General features: G+C 42.7%; 1 protein-coding gene across 4 annotated transcripts in view; it reads right to left on the bottom strand.

Annotated features, from left to right (window-relative positions):
• The window catches only part of CHRDL1 (chordin like 1), a 115,009-nt gene that overhangs the window by 9,143 nt on the left and 78,630 nt on the right, over nucleotides 1-27,236 (bottom strand). For 2 of the 4 annotated variants that reach the window (XM_067723158.1, XM_067723159.1), the window contains exons 7-9: nucleotides 15,533-15,600; nucleotides 9,081-9,249; nucleotides 5,452-5,646 (exon numbers count right to left, since the gene is read on the bottom strand). In XM_067723158.1, coding sequence (XP_067579259.1) covers nucleotides 5,452-5,646; nucleotides 9,081-9,249; nucleotides 15,533-15,600 — 432 coding nt within the window. Of the gene's footprint in view, nucleotides 1-5,436; nucleotides 5,647-9,080; nucleotides 9,250-15,532; nucleotides 15,601-27,236 lie in introns of all 4 variants that reach the window. The other 2 variants (XM_067723156.1, XM_067723157.1) reach the window with 1 other exon arrangement.

Below are 27,236 nucleotides of genomic sequence, written 5' to 3'. Positions count from 1 at the left end.
TGGCACTGGAAGGACAAAATCCTGGTCCTCTCTGGACGATTCCAGGTTGGATTACTCAATTCGTAGATTATCCTAGAGTCAAGCTTTCTTTCTCCTTGTGTCTTTCTTTTTAGTTATTTAAGTACTCGGTGGGCTGGTCTTTGTTGGCGATGCATTAGGTGATGAAGGGACTTGCACGAGCACTTTTCAGTAGGTGGAGGGGGGAGGAGGTCATGGAGCATAAAGGAACCTCTATGTATTTAATTACCACCTTTAGAATGAGAGCCGGGTTCCTGTGTTAAATCTTGCCCACCAGCTTAATACTAGCTATAGCTACCATAGCCATATGAAATCCATGATGGCACTGGAAGTACCTATCATACACTACAAGTTCTCCCAGTGTCCTGAAGAGTTATCCTGCCCCACCACCCCTCCCCTCCAAGAACTTAATTTACTCACCAGAAGGGATCTATAAACAACAAGATCCATTAGTGACTCACCCCTGGCTGGCGCATGAAAATATTAAGAGTAAATAAACAGAGCGTGTCTTTCGAACTACCTACTCGGCAACCTCTTCATTCCACATCGTCCACTTCAAGGTGCTTCCTGATCACTGCACGTGAACCTACTTTCCTTTCCTTCTGGGGAAGTATGCCATACCTGAAGTAATTTCTGGGCATTCCCACTTCCCACGAGAATGCTCCTGTCCTGAGCCCTCCAGAACTAAGAAATTGAGAAACCACTCCATATGGAAGTGGGGATGACTGATGCAGGAGATGTAATATCCCAGCCCAGGAAACAAACTTGAAGTCTTACCAGGGGCTTTTTATGCTGTAACCCAAAAGGAGTGTGTCATTACGGGAATTCCAGGTATATTGGGGTGGTATGGTGGGGTGGAGAGGTGAGTTGGGGAACCTTCAGGGAGTAGAAGTCCTACACAGCCCTGCAGATGGCCACTGACACATGAAGCAAGGCCAGCCTCCACCAGAGCAAAGACGAGAGAGAGAGAGAGAGAGAGAGAGAGAGAGAGAGAGAGAGAGAGAGAGAGGAAGGGAGGGAGGGAGGGAGGGAGGGAGGGAGAGAGAGAGAGAGGTGAAACTCACATCCTTTATTGTGGCCTTAGTTTGTTACTGGGGGGCCTGCAATCATTTGTTCTAATGAAACTTTTGGCTGGATCATCAGTGAATTTTATTTGTCTCTTTTCCCTTCTCAACGTGAATAACTGAATTTACCGTTCTTTTTTCTGTCGATCTTCTTCTCCTCTCACTCCTTTCTTCCTTTTCCTCTGTGTCCTGTGTCATTTTCTAAGAGGCTGAGAATGTCATGATCTTCCCTTTCTCACCCCTTCACATCACTCAGAACTCTACTCAAACATCGTTCTTCAGAGAAGCCAACCCTGACCAGCCTTTTGAAAGCACTTCACCCTGCCTGTGCCATTCACTATCGCCTGATCCTGTCTGTTTTCTCTTCTCAGTACTCATCACCACTGAAAATTACCTTATCGGTTTGTGTTCATTGCCTTTCCTCTCCCACTAGAACGTAAAGAGCATTACTGGCAAGTAGCCTGAGTCTGTCTGCTTTATCTCCCTATTCTCAACACCTACAACCATGTCTTGCACACAGAAGGCACATAACATGTGTTTCCAGGTTGCATGCTGCGCGAACAAGTGCACGCCCCTTGAGGATCTGAAGTTGCTGAGTACCCGGGCCTCCGTGGATAGCGACTCTTGTAAGGCAACGTGACTATTGGGAGACTTTCAATTTGCAGACATCCATGTGTGGCTTGCTGAGGGCAGGTGACAGAATGGGACAGACACTCTCTCCTTCCATGTTGCCCAGTAAGTCCTCTATATCTACACGTCTGAGCAGCACGGGAAAGCGGGAAAAGCCACTCTTCCAGAGAAACACATTGTCAATGATTGTTGAAAATTTAGAAAATACACATAAACAAAAAAGAAGAAAATAAGAACTACCCATCATTCAGTCACCCAAAGATGGCCACTGTTACCTTTTGCCATATGCCCTTCCAGTCTTTTTTTTTTGGCTAAGCATATTATCAACGTTTTCTCTATTAAAGAGAAGAAAACTGAGGTGTATAAAGTGAAGTGACTTGCCCAGAGTCACAGAAATAGATAATAAAACCAAGGTTTGGAACCCAGGTCACTTCCAGCCCATTGTTTTTTCCAGGCCAGCAGAAAATGTTGACTGATTTAAAAAAAAAAAGGCAAATCAGTTACTTAAGTGTTGGTTTTGACACACGAGCTTGAGAAAAATACAGTCTGTAGTATTGGGGTGACAGAGTACTGGATTGATGATCCAGCATTCTAGCCCTGGTTCTGCCACTGGTTTTCTGTGTGACCTAGATCATAATATACATATTGTTTTCTAGCTTGAAGATTTTGTACTTAACAGATATATTGCAAGTATGTTTCTGTGCCATTAAATCTTGTTCTATAGTGATTTTTAATGGCTATATAATATGCCACAGTACAGATATACCATAATTTATTTAACCATTTCCATACTGGTAGACTTTCAGTTTGTTTCCAATCATTCACTATTGTAAACAGCACTGCAGCAAAAATCCTTGTTTGTATGTCTCTGTACGTCTCTGATCACTTTCTTTGGATTTCCAGGAGTAGAACTGCTTAGCCAAAGAGTATGAACATAAAGGTTTTAATAAACGCCACCACCTGAAAGGCGATGCCTGTCCTGTGGACTGTGCCCACACCTTTTTGATTCCTTCACTCTTATCTGAATCACGTACAGCAATACAATCCTAACCACACAAAGAAATGGGATGTGGTCTGAAGGTGTGAGATTCAAACTGGAATATTATATAGTGGGAGGGTTTATCTTACCTGGGTAGTTTAGGTAACTATTAGTTTGTGTATGAAATTATCTTGTTGTATTACTTTTATGATGATAGGCATTAGACCCTTGACAGGAGAGAAAATTGTGCTGGTAGAACTACTTCCAAGTGACACTGAAAGGCCTGGGGATCCAGTGAGGTGGGAGACTTGGAAGTTACAATAGGTCATCATGGCTGGGTGGCTGCCATGTTCATACCCTCAGAATGTGCTCTCTCCGTGCCCCTAGTGAGTACATTTCCTCAACAATTTTAATGCCTCAATTCTCCACTCCATATCAGATAGCTCCTGTCCGTCCTACCCACACTCTGCCCCTACTCTGGAAGACGAAGCTTGTTACATTAAGAAAGATTTTGTTTGTGCCATAAATCAGTGCTTCTCAAACTTTAATGTGCATTGCACTCACCTGGGGGACCTTGTTAAAATGCAGATTCTGATGCGGCAGGTCTGGGGTGGGACCTGAGAGTCTGGTTTTCTCACTAGCTCCCAGGTGCTGCCGGTCCATAAACCACACTTTGATTAGCAAAACCATGAACTACCCTGGGCCTACAGCAGTGGTTCCCAAACTTGTCTGCAAATTAATATTATGTGGCGATCTTCTAAAATAGGCCACAACTCAAATCAATTAAATCATAATCTCTGGGGATGAGACACAGGTTATTTTTTTTTAGTTTTAAGAGTTTATTTGAGCAAAAATTGGTTCAAATTGGGCAGCATCTAGTCTAACAGATAGAAAGGAGCTCCAAGGAGCTGTACAAAATGAAAGACTTTTACAGGCAGAAGGGAACAGGAACAAGGAAGTTATATTTGGAAAAAAAGTGGATTGGTTATTGCCAGGGCGCTTTCCTTTAAGGGATGGCATGGGTCTATCAGGCAGGCGACCTCACTAGTGCTGATCAGGTGACTCCTGATTGATTGGTGTAGGATTTCATTTCTGGGAGAGTGAAAATTAATTGTCTCGATTTGGTGACATGGGGCTTAGCAAAATTGACTCCATGTTGGGCCTGTTGTCTTGTTTTTAGCAGAAGAGACCACCTGGTCCTCGTTTCCATCCTCTGTCCATCCTGGCATCCTTCCACATGCCCTCTGGTCCTTGGTGGTCCAGCCACACTGACGGCCTACTCATCCCCGAGCCTGTCTAGTCCTCAGTTGTTGGTCCAAGAGACACAGGTATTTTTAGAAGCTCTCTGGGGGATTCCAATGTGCAGAGAAGTTTGGGAACCATTGGCCTACACGAAGATGCTCAAAATACATATATACTGAATACACTGACGAAGTTCATGTCTGTCTGCTACTCATGAGGAATTGCCTAAATTGAATAAATGATTTAGCTCTCTGCCTACACTTAAAAACATTTGTTTTTTTTTTTAAAATATTTATTTATTTGGCTGTCCCGGGTCTTAGATGTGGCATGCGGGATCTAGTTCCCTGACTAGGGATCGAACCCAGGGCCCCTGCCTTGGGAGCGTGGAGTCTTAACCACTGGACCACCAGGGCAGTCCCTAAAAACATTTGGTTTTTCATCTGTGTTTACAACAGTGCTTTGCAGATAGATATAAGAAATGATAAACTCATGTGCCTGGAAGTGATTAATTCATTCAGTCCTTGAATGTTAGAGCTGGAAAGACCCTAAGAAATCTACTCTAACCCTCTCATTTTGCAGAGAAGGAAACTGAGGCTCGGAGAGGTGAAGTGACTTGTTCTAGGTCACACAGGAAACCAGTGGCAGAGCCAGGGCTAGAATGCTTAATTATCAAGCCAGTACTCTGTCACCCCAATACTACGGACTGTATTTTTCTCAAGCTCGTGTGTCAAAACCAACATTTAAGTAACTGATTTGTCTTTTTTTTTTTTAAATCAGTCAACATTTTCTGCTGGCCTGGAAAAAACAATGGGCTGGAAGTGACCTGGGTTCCAAACCTTGGTTTTATTATCTATTTCTGTGACTCTGGGCAAGTCACTTCACTTTATACACCTCCGTTTTCTTGTCTTTAATAGAGAAATGATAATATCATTATAGCATTTTAGAATTGGAAGGAAGCTTACATATCAACTATTCCAAACTTTTCATTGTATAGATGAGGATGATGCAGCCTAGAGAAAATCTGGCACATTTCCAAGGTCACCCAGCAAGTTAGTTATTAGGACCAGAACCCACTCTCCTTCCACTATGCCTCACCTGTCTCTAGTCCTGTCTGAAAGAGAAAACGAAGGTGATTGTGCTTTGATGAGTTAAACGGTGATATAAACAAAGGGTGCTATTGTCCTTCCTAATAATCACGATAACCTAATTTCTCTACTATTTAGAAAAGCAAGGCTTAAGTTCGGCCCTTAGGGCTACGTGGGACCAAAGGTGTGGTAGACACAAGCAAATCCCCAGCCTGTTTCTGAGAAGTCACTTTCTTCCAAGCAACCATCTTATCAGCCCTTCAAGAGAGGAGGGAACGTAGATTGTTGTCAGTTATTAGAACTATTACCATTACAATTATATGGCAGGTTGTGGTTATGTTTCTGATACTCAAAGAACATTGAGAATGACTATGTGGGGATCTCAGTCAACCAACGGCAGGGCTTCCAACCAACGCACCTTTTGCCTTTTTACCTGGACACACCTTGCAGCACTTTCCATCTATTTTTTGAGGATACTTGCAGGGGTATCGACTGGGGCAGTGGATTTTCTTGCACTCTTGCTTGGTGACATTACAGGTGCACAGCACACACTCCACAATGCCAAATGCCCGGAGGTTTGGGTGCCAGGACTCGCCGTGGGAATAGGTCTTTCCATTGGAAACACACACTGGAAGAGAACACAGGACTGGAAATTAAAGGCTAGGGAGCTGAAATGGGCCCCGGTGCTCAGAGCCCAAGCCCTGAACCCCTTAAGACATCAAGCATCCTTTGTTCTTGTTGTGCCCGTGGAGGTGTGTTTACAGAGCAGCCTCTGTAACCGAAAAACAGCTTGTGCCTTGCTCTCCTGTCAGCAACTATTCAGGATCTTCAGCAGAGGCCTCTGGACGCCCACAAGGGCCTGACACATAGTAGGCCATCAAATAGTATGTTTTAAATGGAGGAATGAATGGATGCATGAAAGCAGAGTTCTAGCTGTCCAGGGTGTCTGATAAGGAACCTCTGCTAGAATGTAGTGTTCAGACCTGTAGTTCCACAGAGGATTGGGATGGCCCAAGTGGATGTGCTTCTAGGCATGAAAATCTCCCAGGAAGGTTTGCTGTCCAGGGAGACTAGTTGCAAAAACTACTGGTCTTCTCAAAGGGCCAAGTTTTTCCAGATTCCGAAGCAAATCCATTCAGAATGTCAAATGCTATGAGAATGTGATCTGCTAACACAGACGGGTACGGAGCTCAGTGGTGCTGGCTTACTCTCTGGAGTGGGAAGGAAGGTGCTGAGGCAAGACTGAGAAGGAAAGGACCCACCCCTCCCGGGTAAGTGGTGAAAGGTAGCCTTTTACGCCTCTAATCTTCTGGCGACGTCCTGTATCCTCATAGTAGCTGCAGAGGTTTGGCTACAGCGAATCACTGACTGCTCTAGAGATACCCTCTGGTGGGCTCACATTTGCTGAGTGGAAGAGAAGTCACCGGCTCCATGTTTTCTGGGGGAGGGGTGCGGTTTGCAAGAGCAAGCGTCTGGGCTGCAGGCTGAGGGGCCTATGAAGGGAAGGAGTCCCAGGAACATCCTTCAGTGCAAACCAACCAAGACCTATCCGGCTTTGACTGTAAGGCACGGAGCTAAGCTCCAGTATAAGACCTGCACAGAGCCGCAAATGGGGAGGTCTGAGAATGAGTTCTCTCTTTTTTGAAAGTGCTGAGACATTCTGGAGATTTCCAGCCAGGACGGGGACTGGGTGTGTTTCTCATTATTCCCATCACCTCATCATGCCCAGGGAGACCTGTCGGTATCCCAATCAACAACATCTCTAGGGTGGGTTGTATCACTTAAGGCGGGGCGAGGGTGGGAGGAGTAGCTCCACTTGGGGCGTTTCTTAGGAACTGACTGATTTGGCTGCAAGACAATGGCCTCAGAAGGATGAATCATTGGGCTATTTCTCTCATCAAATCCACTGGGTCACATTAGGAAATATGGACGATGTCGGCTGCCTTTTCCTGTCCTCTGCAAGAGCTGCTAGAGTACTAGCCCCTCTAACAGGTCAATCCACGTAAAGATTTCCAAGAACCTAAGCCAGAGAAGCTCCTAATCGTACAGTGAGATAGAATAGGGGCTTGAAATCTAAACTGTTGATGGAATCACAGGACAAGATGGACCAGATGTGTTGTTCTCTCTCCCGCCAAGCCCTCTTCTCTCTCCTCCCCAGACAGTGACACACCCTTCTAGACAACGAGATCGTGTGGGGGCAGACTCTGCTTCAAGAAAGTTTAGGCTGGACTCAAGAATGGTGGGGTCCTGCTGCTTCTCCTCTTGAACTCTAGCAAGGGACAAAGGAGATGTATCACAGAAGAACACATTGTTAGCAGGAGGGCTAAGGAGCGGGGCAGGCAGGACCCCCAGGGTTATATAGCCAGGTCCCCTGTCCCCTAGACATTTGGACTAAGGGAATAATCCACACTGGGTAAGAGCCTACACTCTGAAGTGCAATAGGGTGAGATCAGCTCTCTAGGGGGAAACACAGCCTTCTCCCCACCAACAAATTCTCAAGATGATTTCGATCATCCAGCTGGGGCGCTGGGAGTCGGAGATCGGGACAAGTGACTCTCCAGTGAACTATAATAGAGAAAGGTCAGGAGAGAACAGCTGCATTCAAATCAATGGGGTCAATGAATAAATGAAAACCAGCTGCGGCTTTTGTAGGACATGGAGAAATCAAGGGATGAGCCTCTGCCCTGAAAATGAAGAGGCCTGTGGAAATTATGGGATTTAGGATTTTCAAAGACCATTTCCCCACACGTTTTTTAAGGCTTTAAAATACTTTCAGAGCAAATGGAATCTATTGAAGGCAATTTAGGATTGAAAACCAAACTGCATCTTTACCTAACTCCTCCTCCTCATTTCATAAATTCATATCAGAATGCCTTGGAATTTCAAAATAATAAATTTCAAATCAAACCCAGATCAATAGTAAATATTTCCAATTCTTCTAATACCTCACCATTTTTTATTAAGAGTTTTATTTTGAATGTTCTTTTTTTAAGCCTGTTAGTTTCAAAAGCAATTTAATTTTTTTATCTGTAATCTGAAATTTACATCTAACTAGTAACAGATGTGATCAACTGGCTTTGGCCTGACCAGCTTTGTTGAGATTTATAGTAGGAGTTCTTTGTAACGGATTGTTTTTCACCCATGTTATTCAATCATTTGGTTTAATAATTTATTACTTTTAACCCATTCAGAGAACTGCCTTTGATTTGTTTTTCCTTTAAAGGAAACAAAACATGTTTGTGGTTTCATAAAAAGGAACCAGCTGAGCTTTTGCTCTGAAGAGCTGGTTGACAGGATGCCTAAAGGAGTAAGAAGCAGTCAATTGTTTGATCGAATTTCTCCTCCCCCCACCACCCCCGACCCCCGCTACTGGCCGGGAGGCGGGGGGGGGTGGGGGGGGGTGGGGGGGGTGCACGCGGTGGCTGGAGAACTCTGTGCAGGAAGGAACGGGCCGTGGACGTGCTTGGCCGAGTGGGTGCTCAGCCAGGAGGTTTCTGGATTTCTCACTGGATTACTCACTTCTAAGCATAATCTCCTCCTATGAATTAGAATCTCGGAGTGGGAAGCCTGGAATAAGCGCCTTTAACAAGAGCGCCAGGAGAAGCTGGGGCAATGAGGGGTGAGAATTGCTATCTCTACGGTTCAGATGAGAGCTTAAGAGGCGTTTAAAGCCGACTACCTCTGAATATTGGGTGTCCTGCTGGAAAACAAACCGCCTTTCGTTCTGTTAAAGCCCCAGCAAACTTTCCCAAATGACCTTCAACCCCCAGAGGCAACGGAGAAAATGCTGGAGGGTGCATCAGGTTCACTGCTTTCTCACCTTCGGTCCTTAATAAGGACAGATACTCCTGAAATATAAACTATGGTCTTTGGACTGTATTTAGGAAAGTCCTAACAGTCCTCTGGAGTCACTTGTCCACACTCGCTTGGTAGACCGGATGCTGAGCGATCCACATGGGAATGTCTGATATGTATGGGAGAAAGGGTCCTTTCCCAGCTCTCCAAAGACCAGGGCTGCTGAAGCCCCGACAGGGTGCAGTACCAAAGAAGCACGTCCCTTACCCTGGCCATGCTTGTGTTTGTTATTGATGACGATCTGCACGATGGTTCCTGACGCTTGCTGCGAATCCATGAGCGCTCCCCGGTGACTTCTGGCTCCGGGAAAGCGGGGCAGACCTCCAGCCTGTCGGCTTGGTGGGGGATCATAGTGCGAGCGGTGGTAAGAATGTCTCTGTGAAATGACAAAGGACAAATTCAGCCCCCCCGAATCTACCAATGAGAAGACTGAGATGGACTTAGCTACCTTAGAAGCTGTTTGATCGTTTTTAGTGACGAGCTCTGATCTTAACTGCATGTCCACCAAAACCAACAGAGAAACTGGGATGTGGCGGAAGAACAGCGCTGGCAGCATGCTGAGATTTCTCTCTCTTCTGGCAGGAGACTGGACTAGATTCACAGACAAGCTCCTGAGGGAGAAAAATAGCCCAAAAGGGTAAAGTATCTTTCCTGCTCCCAAGAATCTCACCTTCAGGTTTAAGAATTTACACAGTCACCTGCAAGGCAAGGCAGAGTGTGATAGAGGCCACAGAAGAAGGATAAAATGCTGTGCAAATTAGGACGAGACAGAGAGCTTCTAGTTGGGGAGGGTTTGTGACCTGGGCCATGAAGCATGAGTAGACTTTTTACAGGCAGACTCGGTGAGGAATATTCCAGGCAGAGATTTCCAAGTTGAGAAGGTGTAGCAGAGAACATAGAGTCCATAAAAGGGAACAGCCGAAGGATAACATTCCAAAAGTGGGTTAGAGCCAGATCATGGAGGACTTGCAATGACAGGCTAAGAGGCGAGGACTTTATTTGGTAGGCAACAGAGGTGAGGGTGTAGAAGCCTTTCAGGGATTTATTTTTTTGAAGTATGTAAAAAAATCAGAACTGTGTTTCAAAAGCATTGAGCCCTGACAATGTGTACGGTGAACCGGATAGGAGGAAGAGGTGGGAGGCGAGTCTGGTCTGGATAACAGATACTGAGACTCCAAACGCAGGCAACGGCATGAGGGCACAGAGCAGGGCACAGATACCCCAGACGTTTTATAGACAGAAGAATGGACTGTGCAGGATGGCACTAGAATGTCAGCTCCACAGAGGTGAGGACTTTTGTTGTGTTCACTGCTGTAACTCCAGTGCCTAGAACAGTGCCCAGCATCTAGAAGGTGCTCATCAAAGCCTTGTTGAATGGACGAAGGAAAGCTGCGGTGCCTCATGAAAGTTTAGAGTCTTGTAGTACAGACAACCCCATCATTGCTCTTTCAGCAAGGGTTCAAGACACACGATGAGCCCACTATTCTGCTACCCACCCCTCACCCACAAGATGAAGTAGAATGGGGTTAGAGGAGGATTGAACGGATGAAGAATAGAACCTCAAGGCTTAAAGCCCAATAACAACACTGTGTGTTAGGGGTAAGGGAAGGGGGTGGGTCCCACGAAAGAAACTTTTGCAGGCAATTACAAAGGAATATCCTTATATTCAGTGATAGAAATAGCAAGGAACATTGAGAAGGTAGTTATGGGATCCCCTGACCCCACCATCCCCTAAAACATTTATCTGAGTTATGTTCCATAGACACACATGTCGCAAACTTAGCTTTGGGAATTATTATTACTCTCCTGGTTAGGGGGCGGGGAGGCATGGGTGAGAGAAGGCGAGAGCGAACAGGAGCTGAAGTAAGAGAAAGAGAACATTATCCTATAGCTAAGGAGAGCCCATGCTGGTGCATTGCTATAAAAACTCACACAAATAAGAGTTTGCACCAATTTATTATCGTGCGCACAGACAGGATTCTCAGTGCAAATATTTTTCATTCCCACAATGGCTCATATGTCTCTTTCTGCCCCAGTCACTCACATTCCACAAAGGCCATTACAGATAGTTCTGTCCTTTCTGGAGTTTGGCAAAGTTTTGCCAAAGGAACACAAGAGGGGACAGTTTGGCTGGTGGGTGTCCTACTGATGCTGGAAGGAGGGGGTTCGACGGGGCTAGAATTTGAAAGGGAAGGTAGCTGACCCAGGATAAGCTGCGAGTACAAGGAGTTCTCTGATTCATGAGGGTGAACACGAATTGAAAAGCTGTTCTTCGGTACCGGGGACTCTGATCCTGGACATATGATAAGGGGAGAAAAATGATTCAAGACACACAAAAAAGGAACACGGGGCTTTTGATCAGAGGCCAACCCAGCCCTCCCCAAACCTCATCTAAGTCTTTTATTTTACAGACAGGGAAACTGAGGCCAAGAAGAAAAGGGGTTTTATTTGGGGTGAGAGTGATAGTTGAGCTTTTGGAGACGGCAGGAGAGTGGGAGAGCGGGAAAGGAGAGAGGAAGAGGACGACGTGGGAGAGATCACATCTGCTTAAGCTCAGGGATCCCCAAACATTTGCTTAAAAGCTGCTCCAAAGAAAAATTCTCTCCCATATAGAAGTCTGCTACAGTGTCCACAATCACACACGCCACTGGTCGCCATCTCGGCTGCACACAGAATCACCTGGGGAGCCGTAAAAACACTAACCCCACCCCAGGGATTGCGATGGAATTGGTCTGGGGTAAGGCCTGGGCATCAGGATTTTTATATACTCCTCAGGGGACCCTAATTTGAAGCCAAGGTTGAGAATAACTGACATAAAGGATCTTCTGTTTCAGCCCCAGGGTTGGGGTGGTGGTGTGTGATTTTGATTTAGGAGTAATGGCTCTTTCAGAGTCGCTCCCCTGAACGGCCAGGGGCCGTTCTGACCTTGGAACGTACAGCGAAGGAGAAAAAGGCATTAACGCCTTGGAGTTGTAAGTGAAATTGGAGCTTATCTTTAAAACCAGCTGTGAATAGGCTGTTTGAGAGAGCAGGTCAAAACCAGTTAGGTAGAAGCGATCACATGTCTAGGCTTTGTTTTCTTCTGCTCAATATTCTGGTATTATTTGATTTACTGACTTGAAGGACTGACAAATATCTCGGGCTTCTGAGATGGCTGTTACACAGTTCTTTCCTGGTGTTGGAAAATCTCGCCATTGAAGAAGTTACCCAGGAGTTTCTTCTTTACTTGTTCTAAGGTCTAAGATATAAGGGTTTTATCGGCAGAAACAGGAAAACATGAAAGTTTAGAAATGGCCTCAGAAGTGCCTTCCTCGTTTGATCCTACGCTACAGTTCTGCAAGATGTTACCATTGGGGGAAACTGGGTAAAGGGTGCATGCCATCTCTCTGTGTTCTCTCTTACAATTGCAAGTGAATCTACATTTACTCACAAAATTAAAAGTTTAATTTAAAAAATGTCTTCAGAATTCATTCGAATCCACACAGCCATGAGCACATTACGCCTTAGTCATGAGTAACCTAGGACTATCCCTGTCTGGGAGATACTCAGGCCAGTTTCCTATCCAGAGCATTGTTCTGAAAATGTGAATGAGACATGGATTTTTATGTGTTTCATATTGTTTCTATGCCAAATTCTTTCACTTTTCTAATGGTAAATCTCTGAGTAATCTATTGGGGGCAAAATCGGAGTTTGGCTATTGTCCAGAACAAAATTATGCTTGCTTTCATGTTTTGGCTTTCCATCCTGTGCCTCTTTCTTTCTCCTCACATTCCTCCCCCCCACCCCACCCCACCCCCGCACACTTCCCCCGATGGTACAGGGACCAGTTCATATGAAGGTATGATCTGGAAATCAAACAGAAACCATTTCAGGTTTTTACAAAGTAGTCATCATTAAACCACTGGTTCTCCTTTTTGTGCACTTCGTAAAACTTGGTTAAAATGATGGTTTTGAGCCCACTTGGCAAAATAAACCAATCAGCTGTGTTTCTGTTGACCCGAGGTTGTGATGGTTCCCTAGGAATAGGAACAGTCTACTGAAAGGGACACTCTACTGAATCAGAAATGTCTTTGTTTTTTTCTCCCATGTGGAAAGTTGGGCCTGCAAATGCTTTTCGGAAGGGATTCTCCTACCTTCTAATAAGTTGGAAGAATTTCTCTCTGATTTGGGACAAAGTCCTATGCATTAACATTAAGGAAAAGCACCCCCCCCCCCCCGCCTTTGCAACACACACACATACATTTCACTCTACCTTCCACGCCCGTTCATTCAACACATATTTATTGGGTGCCAACTATGTGCCAGGTACATACTTTTCTGTTACTACAGATGCTATTTATTATTTAAATCATATCCCGCAATATCTATCCCTTGTAGAACAAAGGAAAATATTTATTTATAATAAAGTGGAACCATCTGGACATTTTGGCCTACCAGGCGCAAATGTTCATTTCTAAAGATAAGTCTTGAACTGCTTTGAAAATCTATAACTCTTTCAAGGCCCTGCCTTCTATATCTGACCTCTTTTGCTACGGGAAGTATCAGATTAAGTCCAGCCCTATGACCAGCAGTTCAGGAAGAACAACGAGGCTGAAAGACAATGATGGAGGTGGGGACAGCATGAGACAAAGTCAAGAAGAAAGACTAATTAATGGCATTACCAGCAAGACCACTGAGGGGCCATAGTGCTTAGTGTTGGGGGCTGAGGCACCCAGCTTAAGGTGACTGAGACCTAACTTTGGCTTAGAATGGCATCTGGTTGACAGCTACTAATTTAGCCACTCTCGACTTCCTACCATGATTAAAAAAAAAAAATTGGGGCTGAGGAAATTCACAACACAGAACAGGGAGACTGACATCATCTCCCATCAGGATCTGGAAGGAATCTCACTTAGTATAAAGCAGATACACTGCTGGATGGAGAAAGTCTTTCCTCGGGGTCTATGTTAACCCACAAACTGGGAAGCCCACGCTCTCTTGCAGGAGTGCTGCTTTTTTGAGATATCCAGAGTATCATTCTCCACTCCATTCACAAATCCTTCTCCATTCATTTGGAAACAAGAATGTCTAGAAAAGAATATGACTAGACAATAAAACAAATACAAATCCTTTCATCTCCTTGCTGAGGGTGTTGGCAAGCTGGGGGCATGCAGGTCAGAAGTGGCATATGTGATGGCCTTAGCCACACTGTGATGTTGGTATTGATCATTTTATTAGGTCCCGGATCAACACCTTCTTCCATACCCTCATGATTCTTGGACCTGACCTATAATTCCATAGACTCTTGCCCTAATATCCAATGTTTGTTGAGAACTAATTTCCAGGGTTTTAAAAATCATTTAAATTTGATTTATTACAAAACTAATTCATGCTCATTGAAAAATATCAAATAATACATAAGATACAAAATTAAAAATCAAACGTTACCTTTCCTCCTGCCCACTTGCACCCCTCTGAGAGTATCACAATTAATATATTGGTATGTGACCTTCTAGATCTTTTCATATGCATTTACTCACATGCACACACAATTTTTACATAAGGAAATGATAGTATAAATTGTATCCTGCACCTCGTTTTGTTTACATACTATATCTTGGCGATCCCTCCACTTTACTACATTTTGACGTACCACATTCTTTTTAACAAATGTATGGTGTCCTATAGATTGGGTGTGCTTAACCAAACCCCTATAGATAGCATTTAGGTTGTCTCCATTTGTCTTGCTTTTATGAAAATAATTCTACGTTGAATGCTCTGTATGCTTCTTTTGTATGAGGGTATGATGAATACCCATTTATTTGCAACGAATGCCTTGGTACATTTGGTACTTCTTCTACACTCTTTTTATTGGATGAAAGATTCTTTAAATTCTATAGTGTTTTACCATTTTCAAAAGTTTCACACTCATGATTTCATACAATCCCATATGGACTCATATAAAGTCCCTCAATGTGATAGATCCTTTGAACCGGAACATCTTCTTTTTCTGATTTTTAGAGGTTTGAAGTGTTGCTCTACTTAGACATATATTTCTTGGAGGGATTCTCTTTTGTTAATTACTTCAAAATAAAAAGGAATAAGAGACGCTACTACGATACATAAAGAGATGCCCGCTCATAAGGCTTATTCTGAGATTAGCACCAAGAAGAGAAATGAGAAGATGTTGCAGGTTGAGAAAGGGAATCTGGCTGCTACCTTTCCTTTCTTCCAGCTGTATGACTGAGCGCCTAAGGCTTAGAGGAGGTTTCTGTGGACATGTCCAAGGTACCTGTGCCCAAAGGATGGGCTGACCTACCTTACGATCCCACAGAAGGTCCTCACTGTTGAGGCTGGGGGTGGTGACTTGCCTTCCTTACAGAAGACAAAGATTTGGCAAGTCATCCCGAAAGGGTACCAACTTCTAATCTAGATGAAGGGTGCCTAAGGGCTGGGCTATGATTTCTTCATGTTCATGTCCTGGCCCCAGTTACCAATTATACAATGCACTTAAATGGTTCCAGGTTGGTGATGATGGCATTCACACTTCTGAGGAAAGGGAAGAAAAATGGTGTTAGAGGTGGGCCCTTTTATGGCATTGCTGGGACAGTACCCATGGAGGGAGGGAAGTCTGGCCTGATGCTGTGAAGTATTGAATTATTTGAGCTATTCACACTTACTGCTTCTCTGTTGGCAGGTTGCCTGAAGATATCACCATCAGAATGTTCCCACGACAATTCTCCATCCCCTGTTTATTAAAAAGAAATAAAGAATTATAATACATAGAAGGGGAAAATATTAACCTGTGACCCAGTTAACATTTTGGGTTCTATGATCCCAAGGTTCTTTACATATTTTAGCTGTTGTGGCTGTCCTTCAAACAGCAATGTTGAAAGATTTCTCCCTGGGTGTGCCTCATTTTTCAAGACAACTCCGAAGAAAGTTGCCACTTTCTAAAACAGACCATCCAGCAACTTTACACAGAATTTGGAAAATAAAAGGGAAAATAATCACTTTCCACTGTAATATAGCCATCATTGTCACATTTGCTTATTTTATTCTGAAGATAGTTAAGTCTTTTACAGGTCATATTCAACTTGTGTTTAAACTACCCTTCAAAAGTGAGAGTTTTGAGGATTTAGTCTGTCATGGTTTGTTAAATTCACCATTATGCCTCTGAGAAGTTATGACTTGATCTGAAAGTTAAGGTAAAACTTGCTGTGGCTAAAGTGTTTACATAACCCATATCTTCTATTTTTGTCTGAGACACCTTTCTCTGGGTCTCCACAGCCCACTTTGTGAACAGCGAATCCCTATCGTTGCTGTCTTCCAGACTAACTGCTTTTGGGGGAAGATTTTACTTTCAGCCTTGAGAAAAGCAAACTCACAACAGATATGGATATTCCTCAGCTGATTAAAGATAAAAACTAAGAGGATAATCTCCAAAAATACTGCCTTGTATCATCTATGACCAAACAAGCAGATGAGAAGAGCTCGGTCTTAGAGATATTTGCACCACTCTAAATGAGTACTATTTGTGTGTGTGTGTGTGTGTACCTGGTTGAGGATAACCCAATATCTGTTCAACCATATATTTCATGGGATAACACGGAATACAAAAATGTATAAACATTAAGAATTTTCTATTCTAATTCATCTCCCAAGCTTTCAAAACCTAACTCTAACTAGTAATGTGTTACTGGTTCAAGTACTGTTACTGGTTTAGGGCTGGAAAAAGACCTCAAGATTAATTTGATACCAATATTATCATCGGGTAGCGACATAAAACATAGCATGGCTTTAACCTCCATGATTCAAAGATCATCTTATGGAAAAAAATTATGAATTTTGAAGATTTAACTATGATTGCTACATTCATCTTCCTAAAACACCACTTTGATTATATAATCGTATCATTTCCTGATCAAACAAAACCCTCAGTGGGTCCCCATCTAAGACTATCTATTATCAGCCCCCACCTCATCTTTACTGAGCACCTACCTCCGACCCAACTCTCTTAGCTACTCTACAATGGGAACCCTTTGACCTCTTTACTCTTCATTGAAACTGTGGCCCCCATTCTTGGTTCCATGTTTTTGCTCATGTTATTTTTCTTCTGAAATTACTTTCCCAGCTCCCACACTCTGTAGCTCCTGTATGACTATAAAAACCATGAAGGTTTTCCTCCTCTACAAAGTCTTCCTCAAGTTCTCTCACATATTTCTGATTGCCTCAAGGATTTAGCATTCTGTAGCCTTAGAGATGTACAGGACTTCAGGCATAATTTTGTCCAACTGTTCCATGTAACAGGTGGAGAAACCAAGGCTCAGAGAGAGCAAGGAGCCATTTACTCACATAGCGAGTTGATGAGAGCTTACAACCCAAATCTCAGATTTCCTGGTTCCCAAATAAGTATGTCTATTCTATAAGAGCAGGGTTTATTATTTGTGTTATTAATGGCTGTATCACCATGATCTATAACGGTGCCTGACACATAATAGTCACTCAATAAATACTCATCAAATGATAGATTTGGGAGGCCTTCTCTTATCACCTATCTAAAATTTCAAATCCCCTCTGATACTTCTTATCCCCCCTCTTTGCTTTTTGATCTTAGGACTCAACAGTATCTTATAGTTTATATATTTTATTTGTTGTCTTCTTTCTCCCACTAGAATTCTCCTATGAGAATGAGGATTTTTGTCTATCATGTTCACTGATGTAACCCGCAGCACCTAGAACAGTGCTGGACACATAGTTAGTACTTATTCAAAATTTCTTGAATGAATGAATACTTAAACAGTTTACAATATTTTCTTCTGTTAAATGTTTCTTGAGCCTGCCTTGTCTCCCGAAAGAGACTGTAAATCCCTTGAAACCAAGGACCATGTCTTAGACCTCCCTCTGTGTCACCTACATCACTGGTTCTCAAAGTGTGGTCTCCGGACCAGCAACATCAGCATAAATTGGGAACTTGTTAGACATACAAAATTTTGGACCCCACCCCATACCTAGTAAGTCAGAAACTCTGGGGTGGGGGGTCAGTGATCTGGGTACACATCAGGTACTCAGTATATGTACTGAGTTGAACTTCAGTAAAAAATACAGAATTAAGTACTTAGCCAATAGCATACTTGCCTCTTCCTGGTTATTCCATGTCTGAGTAAAGATGGTAGACAAAGATTACACTCAGACTATCTGGAAACCCTGACTAACTTTGTAAGAGTGAAGATGCTTTCACCTTTGTTTATGTCAAAAAACAATGCCCAAGTCATAATGGCCATCATTAAAAAGTCCACAAATACTAAATGTTGGAGAGGGTGTGGAGAAAAGGGAACCCTCTTACGCTGTTGATGGGGATGTAAATTGGTGTAGCCACTATGAAGAACAGTATGGAGGTTCCTCAAAAAGCTAAAAATAGAGTTGCCATATGATCCAGCAATCCCACTCGTGGGTATATACCCAGACAAAACTATGATTCGAAAAGACACATGCACCCCAATGTTCACAGCAGGACTATTTACAATAGCCAAGACATGGAAACAAACTAAATGTCCATCAACAGATGAATGGATAAAAATGATGTGGTACATATATACAATGGAATATTACTCAGCCATAAAAAAGAAGGAAATTTGCAGCAACATGGATGGACCTAGAGATTATCATACTAAGTGAAGTAAGTCAGAAAGAGAAGTCTAGACAAATACCATATGATATCACTTATATGTGGAACCTAAATACAACACGAAACAGAAACAGACTCACAGACACAGAGAACAGAGTTGTGGTTGCCAAGAGGGAGGTGAGGTGGGGGAGGGAAAGATTGGGAGTTTGGGATTAGCAGATGCAAAACAGTATACACAGGATGGATAAACAACAAGATCCTACTGTATAGCACAGGGAACCATATTCAATATTCTGTGATAAACCATAATGGAAAGGAGTATGAAAAAGAATATATATATATATATATATATATATATAAAACTGAACTGCTTTGCTGCACAGCAGAAATTAACACAACATTGTAAATCAACTATACTTCAATAAAATTTTTTTAAAAGAAAATAATAATGCCCCAAAGTCAGTTAACATACATTGAACACTTCTTGGGTGGAAAACCTGATACTAAGGCAGAAAGAGAAGAGAAATCAGGGCTGGACCCTTGCCCTCAAGACATTTACAACCTGTTTGGAGGGACAGGAAATCAATATAGAAAAGAGCCTAAAAAACACACGCACAGAGTAGCAACTGGAAACACAAATGGAATATACGTGCTTAGGAGATATTGAATGTGTGGAGTGAGCAGTCAGATGTAATCGTGGAAAGCATCCCCAAAGAACTGTTAAGTCATGTTTTTAGAAGTAGATACTGCAGGGTATAAACAGTCGTATGGGCAGAAGGTATTGCCAACTGGAGGGAAAGGCATTTGCAAAGGACCAGAGCTTTGGAAATAGCAAGTCACACAGTGGACACAGCAAGCAAGGTGTGGCTTGAGTGGAAACTTCAGAAGTGAAACAAGAGAAAGGGGGCTGGTGGAGAGATAGAAAGGAAAGGAAGGAGGGTGGGAGGGAGCAAGGGAGGGGGACGGGTTGTTGAGATAACAGGGTGGTAAATAATTCCTGTGTGGACTTCGAAAAGAGGCTGAAGAATTCATATTTGATCCCGTTACCAATTTTTAGGTAGAGGTGCATATGGTATAAATGATATTTGTGGAAGCTTATCCCGGCAAGGGAGTGCTGACTGGTTGGGGAGTAATTGGAATCTGGGAGGCCAACCAGGAAGCTATTGTAGTAACATGTGATAGGTCATGAGAATCTAGATGGAGAAGAAGGGGTGAATCACACTACTGCGGATAACAAGAAAATGATAAGATCCTGATGGAATATTTGATAAAGGAGGAGGAAGGCAAAGGAGAAAGTATAAAATGACTCTAGGGTTGCAATCTGGAGAGCTGGGGAATGGCGCTGCCCTCGACAGTGACTGAGTGGGTATGGACTTGGATTTACTTGTTCCGTTTTAGCTGGCAGTGATGGGTCTAAGCTATGTCCTGAGCCAAATGAAAATATGGGACCAGAGAGAAGATTTGAAACCAGAAAAGATTTGCCAGCAAAATGGCAAAACAAAATGTAAACGCTATAGTGTGTGGTTTCAAGCCTAATCAAAGTAGCCGAAAGAGAACAAATAACAAAAGGAAAATGAGACAATAGCTCTCCTCATGAAATGCCCTTTTTAAATGTAGATTTAATGATTGGTATTGACATGAAATGTTTATTCAGCATGACCTTCTAAGAAGCTCAATTTATTGCATTTAGACCCTAGAGTCTTAAAAGGGCTTTTAAAGAGTATCTTTAAATACTTAATAGTCCAGACAGAATCTTAAAGCAATATAGAAGCATACAGTCCCTGTTAAATAAGCAGAGAGGCAAGATAGCAAAGCAACGAGGCAAGTCAGTTACCACACAGACTATTAAATACCCTGTAATACAAGTTCAGATGAATGTGTCATAACCACCTAAGCATTTGCAGACAGTTATGTGTACCTAAATTTGAACTATTTCACTTCATCAAAAACTACTGGAGCCATTACTTCCGTGTGCGTGCGTGTGTGTGTGTGTGTGTGTGTGTGTGTGTATTCTCTCAGTATTTTCATTGCCTTTGAGCTTCCAAAGTCTTCAAAATGGCATTCTCTAAGCTTGCATGTTCTATAAGTAGCCACTAAAGGTTTCAACATTTTAGTTGTTTTATACATGAACCATAGTTAAACTTGAATTATCTTCTCAGATGTTCACATTAGTGGTTCTTTAGGCTGGGGCAGGGTCTATCTGGAGAGCTGAAAATAGGTTGGTCCATTTACAATCTTATACCTTATACCTTAGATATTATAACGTAGATATACATACATAAAATACATAAAAGAAAAAAGTAGGCACCAAAGCCCTAAAAAAAACCTGTTTCTGTGCTTTTTTTCCCGATTCACTGGACAAATTATCTTGAGTGAGAGGAAGCCTCTTTTTTCAGCCAAGTCATTAAAAAAAAAAGAAAAAAGAAAAACAATGATTCTAATGGAGACAGATGGATTCTAGCTAATTCCGAGAAGCAACAAGATGTAATTTTAACCAATTTTTAAAACCAAAATGAAAAACAACTCTAGTGTACTGTATGTCAAACAATATTCATTTAACCTTAAAAGCCACATGTGTTGTTTATTCAAACCTCAATTATACTCTGAGTGGTACCCTATGGAGATAGAATGGCTTGGCTTTCTGGTAATGGGAGAAATGGAGAACAAGTATTTGAAAAATGGTCAAGAGCTAGGCTAAAATTCAGACTGTTTATAACTCCCATTGCTCCCATTAATCTCTGGTTGGCCGGAGCAGGTCACAGAAGTAAACCCTGTTCTCTCAAGAAGACTAAGTGTACAATGAGATTATGAGATACCATGAAGATCAACCTCAGACAGCAAAACTACGCCAGCGTGTGGCCACTTCTGAACCACATACAACATCATAAATAGGGTGCCCATAGGTCCTGATTTACCTGGGACAGCCCAGTTTTATGCCCGTTTCTCTGACAGGCATAATTATTAAGATTGCCTCTCTCACTTTCAAAAGTGTCTCGGTTTGGACAATAAATTATATGGTTACTCTAATCATAAGGCAGGTAGAAATTTTAAATGAGTCCCCGAGACAGGGGGAAGTGATCTCTGTGACAAGGGAAACTGATCTCTGTATTTTCAGAGGAACAAGTTGAAATCAGCAGAATCAAGGCAAATGGTTAAGGGTTTTTGAAGAAAAGTGGGAGAGGGCAGAGAGGAAGAAACTGATGGTGAAGTCTCCACCTACTACTTGCCAGGTTCCCTGGTGGGCCACTTTACAGCCAGTACTCAATACCCAAGCTGGAGACGAAAGAGGGGATGGAAGCAGATGGCTCTGGGGAGGCTTCCATCAAATATCTACTTCTACAAATTCTGTGGAGAGGGATCAAGCATGCTGAAATTTGAGGGAAGCTTTAAAGAACACTGGTATAAGGATTCGGCATTGGTAGACATGTGAGCTCCCAATAATGATATATAGTATTGAAGATGCCCTCCAGCGTCTCATCAAGTGGACAGTCAATTTTTTTAGAAAATACCTTGTTGTCAAATAAAGCACTTTATTGCCTGGGCTGCCAATACAAGCTCTTAGCATTTTAAACAAAATATCTGCTTGAGAAATACTAAGACACAGACAAGGGAGGTGGGGGGACTCCTGCCCACAGTGGCAAGGCAAATCCAAAGAAGAGTACTGAAGTATCTAGAAAAATCAGAAATGTGTGTTTTTTTTTAAAAGTGCATTGTGAGAGTGCATATGTTTGCAGGAAGGCATCATGGGAGAGGAAATAAAGCAACCTACCCAGTGCCCACGACCCACATTCTGCTCTTTCAATGGAGATGTGGTTAAACAGATCCAAGTTCATGGTTAGAAATGGGGTCTTTGCGTCCCAGAGTGGTCCCAATGAATCTGCTGGAAGTGTTAGCATATCTGGCCCCTGGGAGCACAGTCATCACAAAGTCTGCTCCTCCCGGTAGCCTCAGAGTTAAGAGTGCCGGAGGTTGCTTCACATCCCCAAGCTGAGAGGCATCATAGTAATAACGGCGAAGAAAACAGCCTGGAGCCAGACGGCGTGGGTCCAAATCCTGGCTCTGCCCCTTCTCACCTGTGTGGCTCTGGGCAAGTGAATGAACCTGTCTGTGCCTCAGTTGATAAAATGGAGACAATAATACATATCCCATAGGGTTGTGAAGAGAAAATGAATTAGTATATGCAAAGAGCTTAGAAGAGCGCCTGGTACACTGTTATGTCAGTGTTAGCTATTATTCCCCCTCCCTCTTCTTCCCATCCTTTCCCTCCACTTCTTCCTTCTTCTCAAGAGTAGCTTACAAAGGGGAAAACCCAACTTAAGGCACCCTCACAAGGGTACTATGCATTTAACAAAGGAAAGCGTCTGTATTAAACAAACAAGTGAAGCCTAGCAGAAAGAGAAAATTTATGCCCACACCTAGAAAAGGAATAATATCATTCCTAAAGTCAGGGTCCTGGAGATACCCAAATAATTAAAACGGCTGCAGAGATTCCTTCAGCTCATTCCTTCTAAACTAATGATTAGACTTCTCATCATTATGCTAGTCCTCTCCTCCTTTTCATCTTTATTTAGAAAAGGAGTTTGCGTTTTAATTAAACCCCTTTTTCTCTCTTGGCTTAAAGTGATGCTTAAGAGGACAGATATCTGCTTCTTTGGGAGGCAGTGCAATTTACATACTCATAAAGTGGAGTGGTAAAACTCCAAGTACCCAAATAAAGTACAGTCCTGTGCTACCACATTCATAGATGGAAAAGAGCAAGCGGGATGGAAAGGGGAAACTCAGTGATCCACCAATGCTTACTGTCTTATCAACCTGGAAATGAAAAGCTGTCAGTTTAAGGTCCTTCTTCTTTCCACTTTGGCTTCCTGGCCCCATCCAAAGAGGACTGGACTACTTGGTGGGAGAAGGAGACGTGGGTCTGGTTTTAATAGCCAAAGCTAAGGGAAAAGTGGATGTAGCTATTCCAGCAATTTGCTTAAACCAACTGGATAGTTATATCAATTTTCCACTTTGCCTGCGCCATGGAGACCTGGACTTTGTAAGTTCTTACGGTTATAATGTAGATAATATTCAAATATGATTCCTCTGCCTATCACTCTTCTTTCTCTTTTTCCTCTGTTTATACTGTCAGTCAAGAAATCAGATTAATTTCCATAAATGTTGAAGTCTAATTTCATGAAAACTATTCTAATAAGAGTAATGGACATACCCAGCGGTGTGTTTCTGGGCAGTCATGGTATCCCTTGAAGTAGTTAGAAGGACAAGGCTGAAAGAAGAGTGGCTTTAACCACCCGTGAAGAAATAATTGCTCTGAAATGCTTCACTGGGAATTTCTTATTTTTATTGTAGAGCCAGACTCATACACACATGAAAAACCCTCCAACCCAGCAACAGGATGGGGCATTATTGACCTTGACAGGATATCCCAGATGGCCAGTTAAGAATCATCACTCTTAATTTGTTAAACCAGTATGAAAGTCAATGCTGTCCCATCCACTGTCTGAGGGGTTTTCTGTCCAAGAAGAAACATTCTAGACATAAAAGACATGCCAGGAAGGAACATGATGACCTCAGAGGGGTGGGAGTCCTGTGATAGTCAGCAAGCATGTGGAGGTGAATTCTGAGTGCAAGGGATGGAAAGAGAACCAAAACCACCTGAAAGTTTCCACAGAAGGAGAAAGCTTCCAGTTGCGGTTTAGAAGAAGAGGAGAGGTAGACAAGGATAGAAAATCCCTAAGATGGTCCCTAAGATGAACATGAATGACTCACTTTTGAAAAGGAATTACTAGTCGTAGTCAGACTCTTCTATAGCTATGAAAAGATTGGAGTGTTTCAATACATTTTGAAGTTTAGGTGACACATACAAAGTAGTGTTTCTCATTAGCAATGTCTCCTTCCTATCATTATGACCAGGAGATGGTAGTGTTTCTGTAGAAAATGTGGGCAAAACCAAAAAGAGCTCTAGACTGATATGTGAGGATCTATATTTGGAGTGTTATTTTCTCTAGTTTCCTGTGATTTTGAAAACTTTGAAAAATTTGGTAGATTTCTGTGATGTTAAAAAAATCAAATATCTCACATACCACTTCCCTCGAGATCTCTGGGTTCCAGCCAAGATGGCGTCTGAGGTGTAATTTTGCTGCTTTTTGGAAAGAGAAATCAAGAGTCTTACATAAAATGGCAGTTGTCTTGAACACTGACAAATTGCCTTTAAACAGTTGCTTCCAGTTTCAGTCACCTTGAAGGAGTTAGCAAAAATATCTCAATTTCATAAAAAGAGATGCAATTTTCATGCTGGGCTCACTGGAGATGTTTTGGAGAAATGGGCTTGGGGTGAGTAAATTGTGAGGTCAGTTATTTCTCCTGCCTCCCTCCCTAGCCAGGACTGCACTTGGAGTGCTTGTCAAAAGCTTTTCATAACTGTGGCTCTCTTTCCTTTTAACAAATCCATCACAAGCTATATATTTAATACTATGCTAGGGGAAACAGAGGAAGAAGATGGTCCTTTCCTTATAGAGCTTCCCAGTTGAGGAGCCAAGATCCGTAAAACAGTGAACAGTACAAGAAATATTTTTAAATGCTGTATTCTACAATCAGACCAAGCCCTGAAAGTGGTCAAACAAGGAGACCAATGAGGACGAGAGTGATCAGGTAAGGCTATTTAGAGGAGATGCAATGTCAGCTGGGGTCTTGAAAGATGGGTAGGATCCTAATTGGTAGAAGAGAGGTGGGAAACTATTCCAAGCTTGTGGGGAGTAAGAGTCAAGAGAGGCACACAACAGGAGGTAGGATCAAGATGGCAGCATAAGAAGATCCTGAACTCACCTCCCATGGGCATACCAAAATTACAGCTACTTACAGAGCAACCATCTCTGAGAGTGACCTGAAGACTAGCAGAAAAGATTTCCCATAACTAAAGATATAAAGAAGGAACCACAACGAGACAGGTAAGGGGGTGGAGATTCTGTCTAGTTGGGACCCACGCTCCTGGCAAGGTGACCCATAAGTGGGAGGGATATAAACACAAATGTCCTACCCAAGGAGTGAGGGCTCCACATTGGACTCCCCAGCCCAGGGTTCCCACACCAGGAAGACAAGCACTCAAAACATCTGGTTTTGAAAACCAGTGGGGCTTACATTTAGGAGAGCTGGAGGGCTGAAGGAAACTGAGACTCTGCTCTTAAAGGGTGTGTGCAAAAATTCATTCACTCTAAGTACCAGCACAGAGGCAGCAATTTGAAAGGCACCTGGGTCAGACCAACTTGCTGATCTTGGAGAGCCTCCCAGAGAAGCAGAAGGCAACTGGGACTCCCCTGGAGACATAGATGCTGGTGGTAGCCCTTACTGTAAGCTCATTCTACTGTGCTGATACTGGCACTGGCAGATACCATTTTGGAATCCTCCCTTTAGCCTCTTAGCGCTGGGGACCGCCCAACCCACCAGTGCACCCATAGCGGTTGTGAGCTACCAGGTTGCACAACCAGCCATGCCTGAGGCCTGCCCTACCCACCAGTGTACCTGCAGCATTAGACACCACCAGATTGCACAGCCAGCCTGGCCAGGGTCCAACCATGCCTACCAGCGCACCAGTAGCAGTTAGCTTTGCCACAACTCCATGTAGCCCATACAGGGGACACCCCTGGATCATCTGGCTCTGGAGACCAGAGAGAACCATGCTGTTGGGTCCCATAAGACATCTTTTACATAAGGTCATTTCTCCAAGATCAGGAGACATAAAGTCCCTACCTAATACATAGAAATAAACACAGATAATTAGGCAAAATGAGGAGACAAAGGAATATGTTTCAAACAAAAGAACAAGACAAAAACTCAGAAAAAGAGTTAAATAAAATAGAGATAAACAATCTACCTGATAAAGAGTTCAAGGTAATAATCATAAAGATGTGCACTGAACTTGGGAAAAGAATGGAAGAACGCAGTGAGAACTTCAACAAAGAGTTTTAAAATATTAAAAAAAAAAAACTATCAGAGCTCAAAACTACTGTGACAAAGCAAGAGAGAGGCATGGACATATATACACTACCAAACGTAAGGTAGACAGCTAGTGGGAAGCAGCCACATAGCACAGGGAGATCAGCTTGGTGCTTTGTGACCACCTGGAGGGGTGGGATAAGGAGGGTGGGAGGGAGGGAGACACAAGAGGGAAGAGATATCGGAACATATGTATATGTATAACTGATTCACTTTGTTATAAAGCAGAAACTAACACACCATTGTAAAGCAATTATACCCCAATAAAGATGTTAAAAAAATACAATAACTGAAATGAAAAATACACTAGAGGAAATCAAGGGTAAATTAGATGATACAGAAGGATCAGTGACCTGGAAGAAAGAGCAGTAGTAATCAACCTAGCAGAACAGAAAAAGAAAAAACAATTTTTATAAATGAGGATAGTTTAAGAGACCTTTGTTACAGCTTTAAGTGTACTAAAATTCACATTAGAGGGGTCCCAGAAGGAGAAGAGAGTGAGAAAGGGGCAGAAAACTTATTTGAAGACATAATGGCTGAAAACTTCCCTAATCTGGGGAAGGAAACAGATATCCCAGTCCAGGAATCACAGAGAATCTCAAAAATGATGAATCCAATGAGAGCTACACCAAGACATATCATAATTAAAATGGAAAAAGTTAAAGAGAAAATTTTAAAGGTAGCAAAAGAAAAACAACTAGTCACAAGGGAAAGTTACCAGCTGAATTTTTAGCAAAATTTGCAACCCAGAAGTGGGTGGCAAG

Source organism: Pseudorca crassidens, chromosome X, assembly GCF_039906515.1.
Source record: "Pseudorca crassidens isolate mPseCra1 chromosome X, mPseCra1.hap1, whole genome shotgun sequence".
Taxonomy (NCBI): domain Eukaryota; kingdom Metazoa; phylum Chordata; class Mammalia; order Artiodactyla; family Delphinidae; genus Pseudorca; species Pseudorca crassidens.
This window is presented reverse-complemented; position numbering and strand designations above follow the sequence as displayed.